The sequence below is a fragment of the Ruditapes philippinarum genome, unplaced genomic scaffold, assembly GCF_026571515.1.
Source record: "Ruditapes philippinarum isolate M1 unplaced genomic scaffold, ASM2657151v2 ctg4617_1_1_1_1, whole genome shotgun sequence".
Lineage (NCBI taxonomy): Eukaryota > Metazoa > Mollusca > Bivalvia > Venerida > Veneridae > Ruditapes > Ruditapes philippinarum.
The window spans coordinates 145,116-162,532 of NW_026866276.1; the positions used below are offsets into that span (position 1 = coordinate 145,116).

The 17,417-nt window shown below is 32.4% G+C and overlaps 1 protein-coding gene across 1 annotated transcript; it reads right to left on the bottom strand.

Moving 5' to 3' along the window:
• Nucleotides 1-6,455: 6,455 nt before the first annotated feature.
• LOC132731980 (uncharacterized) lies at nt 6,456-17,040 on the bottom strand. Its single transcript, XM_060718282.1, has 4 exons — nt 16,813-17,040; nt 15,726-15,941; nt 10,688-10,757; nt 6,456-9,553 (listed from the first exon to the last, which is right to left on the bottom strand). Exons 1-4 carry the CDS (start codon nt 16,930-16,932, stop codon nt 6,837-6,839), a joined length of 3,123 nt encoding a protein of 1,040 aa, XP_060574265.1. The 5' UTR covers nt 16,933-17,040; the 3' UTR covers nt 6,456-6,836.
• Nucleotides 17,041-17,417: the final 377 nt, after the last annotated feature.

Here is a 17,417-nt window from a genome sequence, read left to right on the forward strand (position 1 = left end):
GACGTTTTTCAGCATACAATTTGTAAACGGCAATCGGGCATCGATCACGATTTACAACATTTGCCCACATCTTAGGTTTTATTACCCTCACATCTCTCGGATTTTCACCGGACCTTGTTTTGGTTTGTCTCTCCGAAAATTGCAAGTATTCATGTCCGTTATCATCGGCCATTAATGAAACATCTCCCCAGCACATATCACGGTGTTCTTGACAACTTCTAAGTCCAAAATGTATGGTATTGTACAGCCAAAGTGTTTGAAGTATAGTGTCCGGTGTTCTTGTGCCAAGTTGGTCTGAGTTCCATAAATGGTCTATATCTTTGTTAGACAGCGGTTCACTTTTTTTTTGGCAAGTTACCCCTCCCATCTTTTTTAAGCTGTCGTTGTTTCATAGACAGTGTCTCTCGAACTTTAGCAAATCCAGGGCCCAAAGCAATGGTTTGTTCATAACCTTTTCGACGTAACTGCCGATCAAAACTAGATATCATTCCACGCAGGACTGAAGGCTCATACTCGTCTCCATTTTGCTTTCTGACACTGACTAAAAACCGGCAAAGTAATGAGGACAATTCATTTTCTGGAATTTCATAAATTTCACGATTTTCGTTTATCTCAGGTTCTTCAAAGAAAGATTTCAGAATTTTCAAATCATTAACAGTTTTTATGAGAGTGTTTTTATTACTTTGCTCGTGGTTAAAGGCGTCAACATCAGAGTCAGAGACAATATTAAATCTGGACCTTGGCCGTGGAGTCTGTTCGGACATAGCGTTCATCTCGTCGGTAGGCACAATCGTCAATCTCTCCCTTTCAAGTTCAACTTCAAAGTTACTGTCAACTAGCCTGACCATGTAGCTCGTGGTGAACCCGCGGTAAACTATCTCAGTGACGATTCCAAGGCCGTGACCGTCGATTCGAACCTGATCGTTGACAGAAATGACATTCGACGCCATATTTGTTTATGTTTTTTGACAGCGCGTAGTGATAGTGATTCGGCTCATTAGCATATTTATTACACTAGTGTATTACTGACCCATTTAATACGTGAAATAATGAATGGGTTTACAACACTCCTGCACCGTTGGTCATGTTATAAATATATTTACTGTATATTAATTTTTACATGAATAGATAAATCAGAAACTGTGTTTTACATTTTGTTTAATTGTTTTTATGATCATTTTCTAAAAATGATAAAATCACTTTTCTAGTATAGAAAGTTTTGTATTTTCTCTTTATTTGGGAATTATTTAATGGAAACGGGTCAGATTTATGTTGGGAATTGGTTGGAATTTCGTTGGAAACTAGTTGGTATTACGTCAGTAACTGGTTGGAATCATGTTGGAAACTGGTTGGATTCACGTTGGGAATAGGTTGGAAAGTAGTTGTATATACGTTGAATAGAGGTTGGATTTATGTCATTTTATGACGTTGGATTGACGTCGGACTCTGACGTCTAAAAAATTTTCATATACAACTAAATTCCAACGTCTATCCAACGTCGGACTCTAACGTCTGAGCAACGTTGAAACAACGTCATGTGTTTGCTGGGTTGTAATTTAAGGTTTACAAATGTACTAGATGGATTTAATCATACAATATTCACTAAACAGACATAGTTAATATATAAAATGTATAATTGACATAAAATATTACAGCATGAACTTATCTTAACTTCATATAGAATTGTTTAAGCATAAATATGGCCAATATAGATTTGTTATTAGTACATGTAAATTAATATATATATTTACAAATTTACTAGAATTGTAAAATCTATATTCCAAATCACAAACAAACATATCTGATGCATATGTTCACAAGACATAACAAGTCTAAGCATGAAAAAAGATAAACATTCATATATCTAGTTAACAATTAATAACATCTTCATGTAATTATATGTTTACTTATATACCAGATGAATTTACTCTACGTATACATTTAAAGTTTAAAGGCACATTTCGCCTCAGAAATGAATAGATTTTTATTTTTGTAAAACGGCCAATATGTGTTTTAAAATGTTGTAATAATATATTTAGAAAAAGTGCTATTTTTATCACCTGCCAAAAAGTTATTCGAGATGCAAAATGTTAAAAAATGTTATTTTACTTCCATATGTAATACTAACGTATTCATCATAATTGTACTAGTTGCTAAAATGCAAAAGAAACAAAAGTTGGCTTAGATATATGGCCTATAAAAAAGGACAGCAAAAATAAAAAACTTTTGAAAAATAACTTTCTGCATTTTCTAAGCTTAATGGGCCTTTAAACAAACACGAATAAAGGATGGCTCTGGTACATGGACAATGACTAACTCTTTGGACACAAACAATAAGTTTTTGAAAAATTAAAGTGATTGCATTTTTAAGGCTTAATGGGCCTTTAAAGCAAACGGGTATAACAGTTTAAAATGTACATATAGTCACATGTCACAAAACAACATTTCTTTATATTAAAAAATATTATCTTATTTTCATAAAAGCATTGCAATAGCATGTCACTTAAACAACAAACATGTATATATATATATGTGATAATAAGTTTCCATATGCACTTGATACATTCATTTATTCATTCAGAATAAAGGCACAGACAAGTGTAAGATATGTTTATATATAACATATCTTAATCCTGGTACATGTATATACTAACATATAACAAATAATCAGAAAGCATAAAAAACTAACTTAAACAACAAACATGTATATATATGTGATAATATGTTTACATATGCACTAGATACATTCATTCATTCAGAATAAAGGCAAAGACATGTGTAACATATGTTTATATATGACATATCTTAATCCTGGTACATGTATATACTAACATATAACAAATAATCAGAAAGCATAAAAAACTAACTTAAACAACAAACATGTATATATATGTGATAATATGTTTACATTTACACTTGATACATTCATTCATTCATTCAGAATAAAGGCACAGACAAGTGTACCATATGTTTATATATAACATATCTTAATCCTGGTACATGTATATACTAACATCAGCAAGCATCAAAAACTAACTAATCTTTAATAAAATGTAATTATATCTTTACTGTCTGAAAACATTTAATTTTCAGTCTTAACATCATATGTATCCACAGGTACTGGGCTGAACTACAATCATCACAAATGAAGTGTATTTGTTTATATGCATGGGTTACCCATTCACATTTATACTGATTCAATTAAAATATACATTTTCTCAGTGCAAAATATTTCAAAAACTAGGCAATCCTTTAATGGTAATTTTATTTCAAAGTAATGGTACTTAAATGTGCGAAAAAATCAAAATATAAAGAAGAACAAATGTAAACATTTTTTACTGAAATATTGAAATAAGCTGAGTAATTATAGACTGACAGATATTTATGTCATAATTAATTTAATAACACTTTAAAATTTTATTGTAAACAGCAAAGGGGCATTCATAAACTGGTACATATTTCCTAAGTGTAACCAAAAACTGGTATATATACCTGAGGTGCCACTGAGAACTGGCATATTTCTTCAAAGGGCAGCCGAGTACTGGTATATTTCTGCAAGGGACAGCAAAGTACTGGTACACATGTTGATGACGAAGGGGCTGGTATTTGCCAATGGGGCAGACGAGAACTGGTATATTTCCCCCAAGGGTAAGTGGAGAACAGACTGAGTGGTATATATCCTCAAGGGCGATACATATCCAAAAGGCCAATAGCCGAGAATTGCTATATATCCTCAACGTGCAGCATAGAACTGGTATATATCCTATCCACACGCTGCACTGCTGCAAACGTGTATATATACCAAAGGGACTGCAGAGATCTGGTAAATATATCCCCTATGGGACAGCAGAGAGGCAAAAAAAAAGAAAGTTTGAAGGGTTTGCAATATGCACTTGCACCTGACAACCATGCGTTAATTCATTGTAAATATATTTTTTATATTTAAGGATATATAATGGGTAAAGTTATAAAAGGATACATAATATGTATAACAGTATATACTAGTACATCCAAAATTAACAGTTTATTTTTTCCCTCTAAGGGTTATCTTTACAATTTACAAATAATACACATTTAAAGTTCTGTTTTAAAGGAGCTCCACTAAGGTCTAAAAGAATAAAAATAGAAAATCCCAAAAGAGATCAAATTGTGTACTTAATACTAAACCAAAAAGGCCATGGTGGTCCTGAAAACACTCACCTGTATATAGGGCGGGGCCAATATATTGACAGCAGGGCTTTCATTTGTACAAACTTGGTAGACACTGACTAGACAATGTTTCATGCAAAATATTGAAGCTCTAGCTCTTCCGGCTTTTAAAGAAGATCTTTTAAGTTTTTTTATTTTTGTTGTCATGGCAACCAGAGTTCTGCATGGAATTAAATTTTCTTTGAACAATTTTTAAAATTGACTACCAAAGGAACGTTCCTGTGAAGTTTGGATGAAAATGGCTTAGTGGTTTATGAGGATATGTCGTTTAAAGTAAAATTTTACTGACGGACAGACTGGCCAGACGGAAAGCGATCACAAAAGCTCACCATGTCACTATAAGACAGGTGAGCTAAAATATATAAAAATAATACTTAAGAAAATTACTCAGAATTAAATTGAAAATCGATATTCATTAAGCATTATTTTCAAACAAAGTTAACCTACAAAGATTTAAACAAAATTTTGAACAACAAGAGCTGTCGACAGCAAAGTGCCCTCAACTATCCACAGTGATGGATATTGCAGAATGTTTAAGCTTTAAAAAAGGAAATAATTCTGTCGAATATCTATATGCTCGGACAGTGACTTCCTATTACTCTCATATACGTTTGTGAAGTTCTAATCCACTCTTATACTTATATACGTAAAAACTTAACCAAGAATTTTTAAGTCGGAAAAGGTGCATAAATTTATATGAGAAAAAAATATCAGAGACATGGGATTTGTGTTAGTCAATAATCAAAGTGAACAAGCATGTCATTTTTTGCCTTCAGTAGTTCTTCAGATACCAACTTGCACACATAAAAGTAACATAAGTTTGACACCAATGCGACACTTGGGTAAGTATAGCATTAACTGAATAGTTGGGGCTAAAATAAATTAAACTTATTTTTTGGGAAATTAAAAAGAACAAATAATTGATTTTTTCCCACACAAGTTTTAGAATGACTTTCGTCAAAGGGCAAGATCCTCGTCAATATTTAAAACCAAAAAAACAAAAAACTCCCTTCTTTTCATGTAAAAAAAACCCCAAGAAAATATAATCCTTAGTGGAGTCCCTTTAACTTTACACTTTGAGTAAATACTGACTAACAGTATTAACTTGTAAACATTTATCGTTTTGCATAATTTTAATTTTTATTACTTTTGTACAATCTCTACAATATAAAACAATCAAAAGAAGGAATCTCTAAAATATAACAAGTAAATGGTGCTCACCTCAATGAAATAAATTATGTATACCATTTACTTGTCCTATATATCATCTAACAGGTATTCAGATATATAAGATTACAATTCCTCTATAGCATATAATCCTATACTAGTATATCATAACACAGGTAATAAAATATACTGTTCCCATGATCTATATATCATATAACTGGTATTAATATAGACCATTCAATTATCATATATATATCATATAAAACTGGTATTTATATATACCATTCCCCTTGTCCTTTATATCATATAACTGATATTTATAAATAATTCAATCGTCTAAATATTGTAAAACATTCCTTTGTGTCATATAACAGAACTGATATCAATTTATACCATTCCATTTTCCCTTATATATTTTAACAGTTACTGGTATTGATATATACCATTTCCTTTACACATTTAACATATAACTGGGTATTTTTATATACCAAACACTTGTTCCATATATCATATAACTGGTATTGATATATACCATTCCCTTGTACTTTATATCATATAACCTGTATTTACATATACCATATTCAGTTGTCCTATATATAATATAACTGCTATTTATATATACCATTCCTTGTCCTATATATCAATTATAATTGGTATTTTAAATATACCATTTCCCTTGTCCTATATATCATTATAAACTTGTATTGATATATTACCATTCCCTTGACATATTTCTCATATGACCGGTAATTACATATACCATTCCCTTGTCCTATCATATATTATATAATATAACTGGTATTTTGAATGTTATATTTATCTTTTACTTTTTTCTGACCTTGTACATTATGATATTTCCATTCAAATTACTTATTATATTTTACTTATTCATTAATTTATCTACTTGCTAATCTATTTATCTATTTATGTATTTATTATTCAAAGAACCTATTACTTTTTCAAATTATACTTTTCACAAACTATCCCTGATCTTTTAAAAAAAACAGTTACCTATATGTCACTGCATTTCTTTCATTATTTATTTAAAATACACATTTGAATATTACTTTCATTTTTTAGTGAAATACACATTTGAATATTACTTTCATTTTTTAGTGAAATACACATTTGAATATTACTTTCATCAATTTCAATATTATTACAATGTACCAGAAATTAATATTTCAGTTCAACTGTTTTTAATGATTGTTATCTATCATATTGCATTACATTCATTATTTAACTTATCAATATGTAACTTTAGTATTACTTATTTGCTGATAATGAAAAGTCTACTTTTATATGTCTTTTATCATGAAATAATTAAGATTAACATACGTTTACTGCATGTATTCTCCCTCACTATGTTAACAATTCGGATAATTTCGGATAAGTTTTTTTGTCGAAAATGAAAAACCAAATTATTATCATCTCACTATGTTCACTTCATGCATCCTATATCACTTTTTTGTTGAAAATATAAACAAATTACCATAATCATGTTCAACATGAAATAACTGATCCTGATCCTTTACATACTGTATAGCATCATTTCCCTTCCCTCCTCCTTGTGATGTCAATGTTAACCTATCATCATTAAACTCCTCACCATCTCCTGTTATATAACAGTTAAATACACTCACATCTACAGTATGAGGAATACCAGGAAGACTATCAACAAACTTCTGCCATGTTGTCAAACTCATTATGACAAAAACAAGCTTAATGTTCTTTAAACTCTTCATCTCTAAAGGTGACTGTATTATATTGTCAGTTAACCTACACCACCCTAACTCAAGCTTACTGAGATTGTGTAACAATAGTAATACTGTGACTAGTCTCTTTGTTATGTTGGTATGATATAATCGAGATTTATTGTCAGAATTTCCATACAATTGAAGTTCTTTTAATTTGTTAGATTTTCTAATAATATCAAATATTTTCTCATAATTACTATCTTTCAATTTACCAAATTTAAATATTTCAAGGTTTGTAGTATCAGCATCTATCACACTAACAGTATGATACAAATAAAGGTACTGAAGTTGTCGATGTTTTGATAAATTTACATCATGCTGCTTCCTACACTTATATTTAACATAACAAAGTTCTATTTGTTCAAGATGACTGGTTCCCTCAAGAAAATTACAAAATGTATTAGTATCATCATGACTCATTGTTATATTACTCATACTTATTGCTACAAGATTGATCATACTAGGTAGGTTACTAACAACTGTTTTAATATACACCGGGTTATACTTGCCAGTGTTAGAGACATCATAAAGAGTCAGAGATTTTAATGTTGAAGTGTTTACTTTAATTGTCTCAGCAACACAATTGTTTATCTCATTAATCAACTGTTCATTACTATGTGTACTACTAGTATCACTTTGTGATTCATATCCATATCTTATTACAATTTTTTCAAGATGATGAAACATTGGTAAATATTTTGTAAATTTAACATTTTTTGTGCTGATTTCATCTACATGAATAGACAGAACAGAGTCAGGAACAATTTGATGTTGATCAATACCTGAACAAACAATATCACAATACTGACCCCATTTATCAATGACCAAATCTCCTATATAAAACACAGTATTACTTCCTATACTACATGCTGCATTGAATTCTTCCATTGACTCAAATATAAGCTTTTGAATATCAGTAATACAACTATGATGACTACTTATTGTTCTCCTGTGTTCCTGAACACGAGAGTCTTCCGACACAGTATCATATATGTATTTTGAAACATGTGTTGCTAATCTAGATTCTAGACCACATAGCATAATGATGACATTTGACTGCTCTAATATGTCATTTACTGTTGAACAATTCCGTAAAACCTCACATATAAACGTTTTGACTAATTCAACATTTCCTGTACTATCTGATGAACACATTTTTGCATTGAAATTTATACCAATATTCACTGCAGCCAGAAATTCTTGCATTGATTTGTGAATGAAAGAGAACAATGAGCTTTTAGGTTTGGATACAGAAAAAGAAGGACATTTATCTTCTGTCAAAATCCCTAGTTTCAGACATGTTTGTCGCACATCTTGTGATATTTTTAAATGATCAAACATAGATTTGTCAAATGTTAAGGACTTATCCTTAGGATAATTGAACAGTGTCTCATAAGCCAAGCGTGACACACCATATATAAGATGACTATTTAATCTACATATCTCTACATCTGTTAAATACTGAGGGAGTTCAACATTCTGAGAACTTTCCATACATTCTGTATTCTTTCCTAAAGTTTTATTGAAATTCCAGGTGAAATAAAGTTCTAACATACCAGTATAAATAGCACACCTTGAGGTTTTATTGAGTTTACCATCACACCATAGACAAACCAATTGCTGCAGCATAATTGGTACCTGTTTCAGGCCAACCAGAGACTGTACCTTAAGTTTTTGTTCACACACATTAGGATCTAATGATTCGTTCAATGCTGTTATTGTTTTCTTAATCATTTCTTTTTCATGTGTTTCATCAAACCCTTTTAATTTCAATAATTGATGAATCTCTCTATTACTTACTCTCAAACTGTGAATTTTCCATGGTCGTGATGTAGTAACAATGGTGTATTTCTTTGTAAAGTCACGTTCAGGAAGGCCTGCCTGGAACTCATTTCTAGTCTCACTGTCAAAAGACCATTCATCTAAACCATCAAGCAAAATAATTATCTTTTCAGAATCATTTTCCAGAAGTTTACTTAAATTTTTTATCTTATCATATCGCATTTCAAGCATTTCTTGGATACTTCGGATCTTTATGTTATGTCTAAGAGAAATATAAAACATAAAATCAAATTTGTTCATTTCCTTGACTCCTTCAAACTCATCATCTTCATTGTGTCCATCACTGTGTGCCATACACCAACAGTTGATCAAATATTTACAGAAACTACTCTTACCAGACCCTGCATCTCCAATAACATAAATAAATTTCTGTGGTTCCCCGTTCTTGGTGAAAATCTCTGACATGGACTCTATTTCTTTTTCCTCAGACTCCCCTCTGTTCTTTTCTATCTTGCTTGTTATAGTGGGTCTTATATAAATGTCACTGAAGTTACAATTTTCCTCATCTGGTTGTAAAGGTATTGCCGATACCTTAAGTACATCACTGCAATAATGTTCTATCAATTGAGTACGACAATCTGAAATTTAATAAACAGCCCATAAAATCAGGCATGCTTACAAATTATCTAAATATATCAAGATTCCCTCACAAGAAATTTGTGAAATACAGACAATCTAGAGAAATCTCAAGACATTGAAATGATGATTTTGTAGTAAGTGTTGTTTTGTTAAAGTATAAATTAAATACAAAAATATATGTTATTGTTATTGTGAGCAAAACAAAATAAAAGCTTACATATTTTTTGATTCTATGAAAGATATCTAGAATTACGAAAATGCATATTTACTATAAAGGTGATAAAAACATAACAGGTTTTGATAAAAGTAATTCTTACATAATTATGTAAGCCTACTAGGTCATATACTAGGTCATAAATGTTTTTGTCCCTTAACTATTATTTGTAAACAATTTATTTAAATAAATGGTGAAATCGTAATATATGACACAATTTGCTTCAAACAAATGACTTTCATATAAAATATATTACTAATAACTCAATTATCACAAAATCATAGCTAAATAATGATCATGATAACCAATGGCTTAATTTCCGTAACTGTACGGTGCTGTACAAAAAACATCCAAGAAAAAAATGGGGGCCTCCATTACTAAATACAATTTAGACTTCCCTCGCTGTGTTTTGTAAATTAAGGACTGAAATTGGTGGGTTTTGTTTGCAAAAAGGCTAAAAATTGATCTTTTTGAGAACCCTGCCACATTATTTTGATGAAATTTTTCTTTTTCAGACTACCAACCTGGCAATAATCTTAAATCACCGGACCGGTGCTAAATTTAGTGGCCTATGGCCTTGGACTGGCACTTATTTCGAAGACTGTATTGTTTTTAACAAAATGCCTTTTCATTATCTATATGACATTACTGTTTTAGCCTTTTCATATTCTATATAACAAACCTGAATTTACCCCTTCATATTATATATAACATACCTAATTTAACCTTTTCATATTCTATATAACATACCTGACTTTACCCTTCATATTATATGTAACAAACCTGATTTTACCCCTTCATATTATATATAACAAACCTGAATTTACCCCTTCATATTATATATAACATACCTGAATTTACCCCTTCATATTATATATAACATACCTAATTTAACCTTTTCATATTCTATATAACATACCTGATTTGGCCTTTTGAAATTCTAACTGTTTTTGTTGAGGAGAGTCTTCTACCTTGAGTTTTTTTATCTCCTACAACATAAAATACAATACAAACAATTGTGTTTTATTTATTAAATTTTCAAAAATGTTTATTGTATAAAGTAATACATGTATTTGTATATTCAGTCGGTTTGTATAACATACAGCTTCCAAATATACAGTATAATTTCTACGAGACAAACTTCGATAAGTTGATTTTCTGAATGTGTTGAAGTCAAATGAAAGTCCTGATTTTTTTACCCATTATATTCTTTATAGACTAGTACTCCACGAGTCGAATGTCTTGCCTTGTCAACAGTATAGCTGTCAGTTAGGCATTTTCTTCTTAAATATAGGTTATTTATTACCATCGCTCTTTCACTGTACATGTACCTTTAACTTAGTGGCATTTAAACTGATTGTAAAAATGTTACATCATGTTAAATAAATCTGTTATATTATCAACAAGAGGGCCATGATGGCCCTGAGTTCGCTCACCTGTATATAGGCCCCCAAACCCCCCCCCCCCCCAAACGTTGCAGGGCCAATTTAACCCAAGGGCTTTAATTTGCACAAACTTGGTAGACACCCATAAGAAGATGTTTCATGCTTAACATCTAAGCTCTAGCTCATTGGGCTTTTTAAAAGAAGATTTTTTTAAAGTTTTTACTATACACATATAGTTAAAAACAATGACACCCCTGGGGCCAGGCCAGTTTTGACCCCAGGGCTTTTATTTGAACAAACTTTGTAGACACTTACTAGAAGATGTTTCATGCTTAATATCTAAACTCTAGCTATTTGGGTTTTTTCAAAGAAGATTTTAAGTTTTTGCTATACACATATAAAGAAAATCAATGACCCCCGGGGCGGGGCCAATTTTGACCCCAGGTCTTTTATTTGAACAAACTTTGTAGAGACTCACTAAAAGATGTTTCATGCTTAATATCTTAACTCTAGCTATTTGGGTTTTTTCAAAGAAGATTTTTTAAGTTTTTTGCTAAACACATATACGAAAAAATCAATGACCCCCAGGGCGGTGCCAATTTTGACCCCAGGGCTTTTATTTGAACAAACTTGGTAGACACCTTTCAACAATATTTGATGCTAAATATCTTAGCCATAGCTCTTTGAGTTCTTTAAAAGAAGATTTTTTAAGTTTTTACTATATGCTTTTAGGGAAAATCAATGACCCCCCGGGGCGGGGCCAATTTTGACCCCAGGGCTTTTATTTGAACAAACTTGGTATACACTTATTAGAACATGTTTCATGCTACATATCTTAGCTCTAACTCTTTTGGTTCTTTAAATGAAGATTTTTTAAGTTTTTACTATATGCTTTTAGGGAAAATCAATGACCCCCTGGGGCGGGGCCAATTTTGACCCCAGGGCTTTTATTTGAACAAACTTGGTATACACTTATTAGAACATGTTTCATGCTACATATCTTAGCTCTAACTCTTTTGGTTTTTTAAAAGAAGATTTTTTAAGTTTTTACTATATGCATATAGGGAAAATCAATGACCCCCTGGGGCAGGGCCAATTTTGATCCCAGGGCTTTTATTTGAACAAACTTGGTAGACACCTATTAGAACATGTTTGATGCTCAATATCTTAGCCATAGCTCTTTGAGTTCTTTAAAAGAAGATTTTTTAAGTTTTTACTATATGCATATAGGGAAAATCAATGACCCCCCGGGGCGGGGCCAATTTTGACCCCGGGGCGGGGCCAATTTTGACTCCAGGGCTTTTATTTGAACAAACTTGGTAGACACCCATTAGTACATGTTTCATGCTAAATATCTTAGCTCTAGCTCTTTGGGTTCTTTAAAAGAAGATTTTTTAAGTTTTTACTATATGCATATAGGGAAAATCAATGACCCCCGGGGCGGGGCCAATTTTGACCCAAGGGCTTTTATTTGAACAAACTTGGTAGACACTCGCTGGAAGATGTTTCATGCCAAATATCTTCGCTCTAGCTATTATGGTTTTATAAAAGAAGATATTTAAAGTTTTTTTCTTTCGGTTGCCATGGCAACCAGAGTTCTGCATGGAATTAAATTCTTTGAACAATTTTTAAAGGTGACCACCAAAGGAACATTCCTGTGAAGTTTGGATGAAATTGGCTTAGTGGTTTATGAGGAGATGTCATTTAAAGTAAATGTTTACGGACGGACGACGGACGGACGCTGGACGAAAAGAGATCACAAAAGCTCACCCTGTCACTTTGTGACAGGTAAGCTAAAAATAAAAATATCATGGAACAGTTTTTCACTGACAGATCAAATGAAGGACTATGGGATGGATTCTTATCAAATGCATTTCAGGTCAATGAATAAAGCTTACATACCAAATGTGGAGTCAATCAAACTTATACTGACCAAGTTATGCTCTGGACAAGATTATTAAGTAAGAAAAATAACAAAGTGCAATAACTCAACAAGAGCCACTGCCAGACAGGGGCAAAACTCAACCTGTTTCTCTTTTTCTAAAATTAAACAGAAAATTAAAGAAAACTAGAAATGTGTCCATATAGGACACGGGTGTCCCCACACTCCACTGTTTTGCCCATACTCCACTGTTTTGTCAATTGTATGACTCTAGGTCAATTATTATGATGCGGTCTAAGATTTTGACTCCAGGGCTTTTATTTGAACAAACTTCGTAGACACTCACTAGAATATATTTCATGCTTAGTATCTAAACGCTAGCTCTTTGGGTTTTTCATTAGAAGATTTTTTAAGTTTTTTACAATACATATTTAAAGAAAGTCAATGACCCCCGGGGCGGGCCAAGTTTAACCCAAAAGGCCCTTAACCCTTTCCCTCATGAGCATATTGCGAAAAATGGCCGTTTTCACTGAAAAGCCTCCTGTTACAAGTTCATGCTATGAAACTATGAAAAATACTTCAATACTAATCAAACTTGGCACAAATGTGGACTGGACCATTGCCTTTGTAACGACATGCTCAGTCTTAAATTTCCTGTTACCATGGCAACGAGGGGACATCTCAAAATTGCCAAAAATCCATATTTTGCCTTGATTTTTTCCATTAAAATTTATTTCAAAGTGCTGCAACTTCTCAAGGGATTGAGATAGAGTCAAAGGCTTTTCAGCGTTGGTTACACGTTACATTATGATCGACCTGGGGTCATTTTCAGCCTCTCACAACTCCAAAATTTTCTTGGCGATGAGGGGGACTCCGCCCCCCCCCCCTTCAAACAGAAGGGGGCACATCTCCCTTCTGGCAACCCCCTGATGTATCTTTTGGATGGGTGGCGGCGCCGAAAAGGTGCTCACTTTTTATAGCAACATTTCTCAAAAGAAAACATGTGTTTGGGGCCCAAATAGGACATTTTTTCACTATTTCAGGCATAATAAAAAGGGGGGGTCGAAAGTGCATTGTTTTGCGTATATATGAGGTAAAGGGTTAACTTGGTTGTCACCCATAAAGAGATGTTTCATGCTAAATATCTTACCTCAAGCTCTTTGGGGTTTTTTTAAAGAAGAAGATTTTTTAAGTTTTTACTATAAACATAAACGGAAAAACAATGACCTACTGGGGCAGCGCCAATTTTAACCCCAAGGCTTTTATTTGAACAAACTTGGTAGACACCCACTAGAAGATGTGTCATGCTTAATATCTAAGCTGTAGCCATTTTGTTTTTTTTAAAGGAAGATTTTTAAGTTTTTACATATACAATTAAGGAAAATCAATGACCCCTGGGGTGGGGGCCAATTTTTAGCCCAGGGTTTTTATTTGAACAAACTTGGTAAACACCCACTTGAAGATGTGTCATCCTTTATATCTAAACTCTAGCTATTTGGGGTTTTTAAAAGAAGATATTTTAAGTTTTTTTAACCAGAGTTCTGCATGGAATTCAATTCTTTGAACAATTTTTAAAGGTGACCGAAAAAGGAACATTCCTGTGAAGTTTGGATGAATTTGGCTCAGCGGTTTATGAGGAGATGTCATTTAAAGTAAAAGTTTACGGGTGACGGACAGACGCCGGACGAAAAGCGGTCAAAAAAGCTCACCCCATCACTTTGTGACAGGTGAGCTAAAAAGTGGGTACAACTGCCATCATGAAGTGACAAAGTTTGCTAACCTTATTGTGTGCATTGACAAGCTAATAATACTGGTGTATCAAACATCCATAAGTTATCACATGTACTGGTATATCAACCAGAAACAAACAGTAAAACATGTACCAGTATATCAACCAGAAACAAACAGATATACATGTACCAGTATATCAACCAGAAACAAACAGTAATACATGTACTAGTACATCAACCAGAAACAAACAGTAATACATGTACTAGTATATCAACCAGAAACATACAGTAATACATGTACCGGTATATCAACCGGAAACAAACAGTAATACATGTACCAGTACATCAACCTAAAACAAACAGTAATACATGTACTGATGTATCAACCAGAAACAAACAGTAATACATGTACCAGTACATCAACCTAAAACAAACAGTAATACATGTACTGCCTGGTACATCAACCAGAAACAAACAGTAATACAACACATAGGTATATCAACCGGCAACAAACAGTAACACAGTATATCGACTGGAAACAGACAGTAATACAATGCACTGGTATATATCAACCGGAAACAAACAGTAATACAATGCACTGGTATATCAACTGGAAACAAACAGTAATACAATGCACTGGTATATATCAACCAGAAACGAACAGTAATACAATGCACTTGTATATCAACTGGAAACAAACAGTAATACAATGCACTGGTATATCAACCGGAAACAAACAGTAATACAATGCACTGGTATATCAACCGGAAACAAACAGTAATGCAAATCACTAGTATATCAACTGGAAACAAACAAACAGTAATACAATGCACTGGTATATATAGAATTGAAAAAACAGTAATATAATTGTTCTGGTTTGAACAGTAACACATAAACAAACAGTAATACATGTACCGGAATATATATAATAGAAACAAACAATTAAACACAATATTCTACCTCTTCTTGCACTGTCTCAAGAACAGTAACTTTTCTTTTCAACTCTGTACGTTCTTTCTCAGCTTCCGACATCTGTGCTTTAAGTTCAGTTAATTTACTTTTGAGCACCTCAAATTCCTCTTTAGTTGAAGCATTTTCTGTTCTCATTTCTTCTTTGATTTGTGTCAGAATTTCTTCAAAGTCTTCAGTGGTAATAATGAATTCCTTCTTCTTTAGCTTATAACAAGAAACAATTTTCAAATGTAGCTGCTATGTGATTTATTATATTTATAACATATCATATATAAGGTCAAACTCTATTTTTCAAAATCATCTCAATTTTTCTTTAATCTTTACTCTCTTACTTAATGTTATGACTTCTCAAATCAAGGCAGGATTTATGGACTATTTTTTCTATTTTTATTTTTTCCTTCTTTAACCTAAAACTTAACAAGAGCTGTCGGTAGGACAACAACGCTCGACTATTCTTAGTGCTTGATAGTAAAAAAAAATGCTTATTACAATTACCTCCTCCTGTTTACAGGTTGGGTTAATGATGGTGAACAAGTGTGCAAAGTTTCAAAGCCATATGTCAATGAACTTTGAAAATATTTGAGGTATTACAAAAACTTTTAACATAAATTCTATGTCGAAAAAGGGGCATAATTCTGTCAAAATGCTTGATAGAGTTACCTCCTCCTGTCTACAGGTTGGGGTCATGATGGTGAACAAGTGTGCAAAGTTTCAAAGCCATATGTCAATGGACTTTGAAAATATTTGAACTATTACAAAAACTTTAACATAAGTGGTTACGCCGACGCAGACGCCGACACTGACGCCGACGCTCGGGTGACTGCAATAGCTCTACTTATCGAATAGTCGAGCTAAATACTAAGATATGCATTTATATTTTTACATTTTGTAGGTATTTTTACTTGATTTCATTGATAAAAGTTAATTTAAGGCAGTTGTTATTTAAATTTGATTATAATGAAACAAATTAAAGCATTTTATTCTATTATCATAAATTTACCTGAATTTAGAGCTGAGCTTATTTTAAATTATTACAACTTAAAGATTTCAAATATAATTCTTTATGTACACTTACATCTTGAAGTTTCCCGACAGCTTGTTGTGCATCTTGTCGATGTACAAGTTCTTTACCATCTTGTAGAACAGCTATCATGTCATCGATATAACAATTAGCCTTGCTCTCCTCTAACTCCATAGAGCTAGAGTGAAAAATTTCGTTTCGATACTGCCGTACCTAATATACAGAAAACAAATAATACAACATTCACATAAATACAGTGTTCAGCAATGAGACTAAACACGATTCCTTAAAGTTGAGAATTAAAACTGTAAATAAGGAGTTACTTTAAAGGGGCTACACTGAGGTCTGACAGGTAATTTGGTGTCCAAAAAAATGTAAACAAATTTCCTCACAAATCACAATATTATAACTAAAATAACAATAACTTACACTTTAACCAACCCTCTAACAACAATTATGCTAGAAAATGCATTTTCACATTAGCTTTTCATGCAAAAATGAAAGTTGGTTTTCCCAGACATGTACAGAAGTTACCCACAGTTCATCGGGTATGACTAAAATACGCAACGGACATTTTTGGAACAACAGAGTAAACGTGGGTAAAAAAGTCTATTGATTTTTTCTCAACACTTTAACCTATCATGTTTATATAACTTGAG

Bases quoted from the DNA above. Each gene is read 5' to 3' on its own strand.
- LOC132731980 (XM_060718282.1), bottom strand. From the start codon at position 16,932: ATGGAGTTAGAGGAGAGCAAGGCTAATTGTTATATCGATGACATGATA. The intron at 15,942-16,812 runs GTAAGTGTACAT...TCTTGTTATAAG, and splicing joins CTGTCGGGAAACTTCAAGAT to CTAAAGAAGAAGGAATTCAT. The intron at 9,554-10,687 runs GTATGTTATATA...ATTAAATTTCAG, and splicing joins ATTTCAAAAGGCCAAATCAG to ATTGTCGTACTCAATTGATA.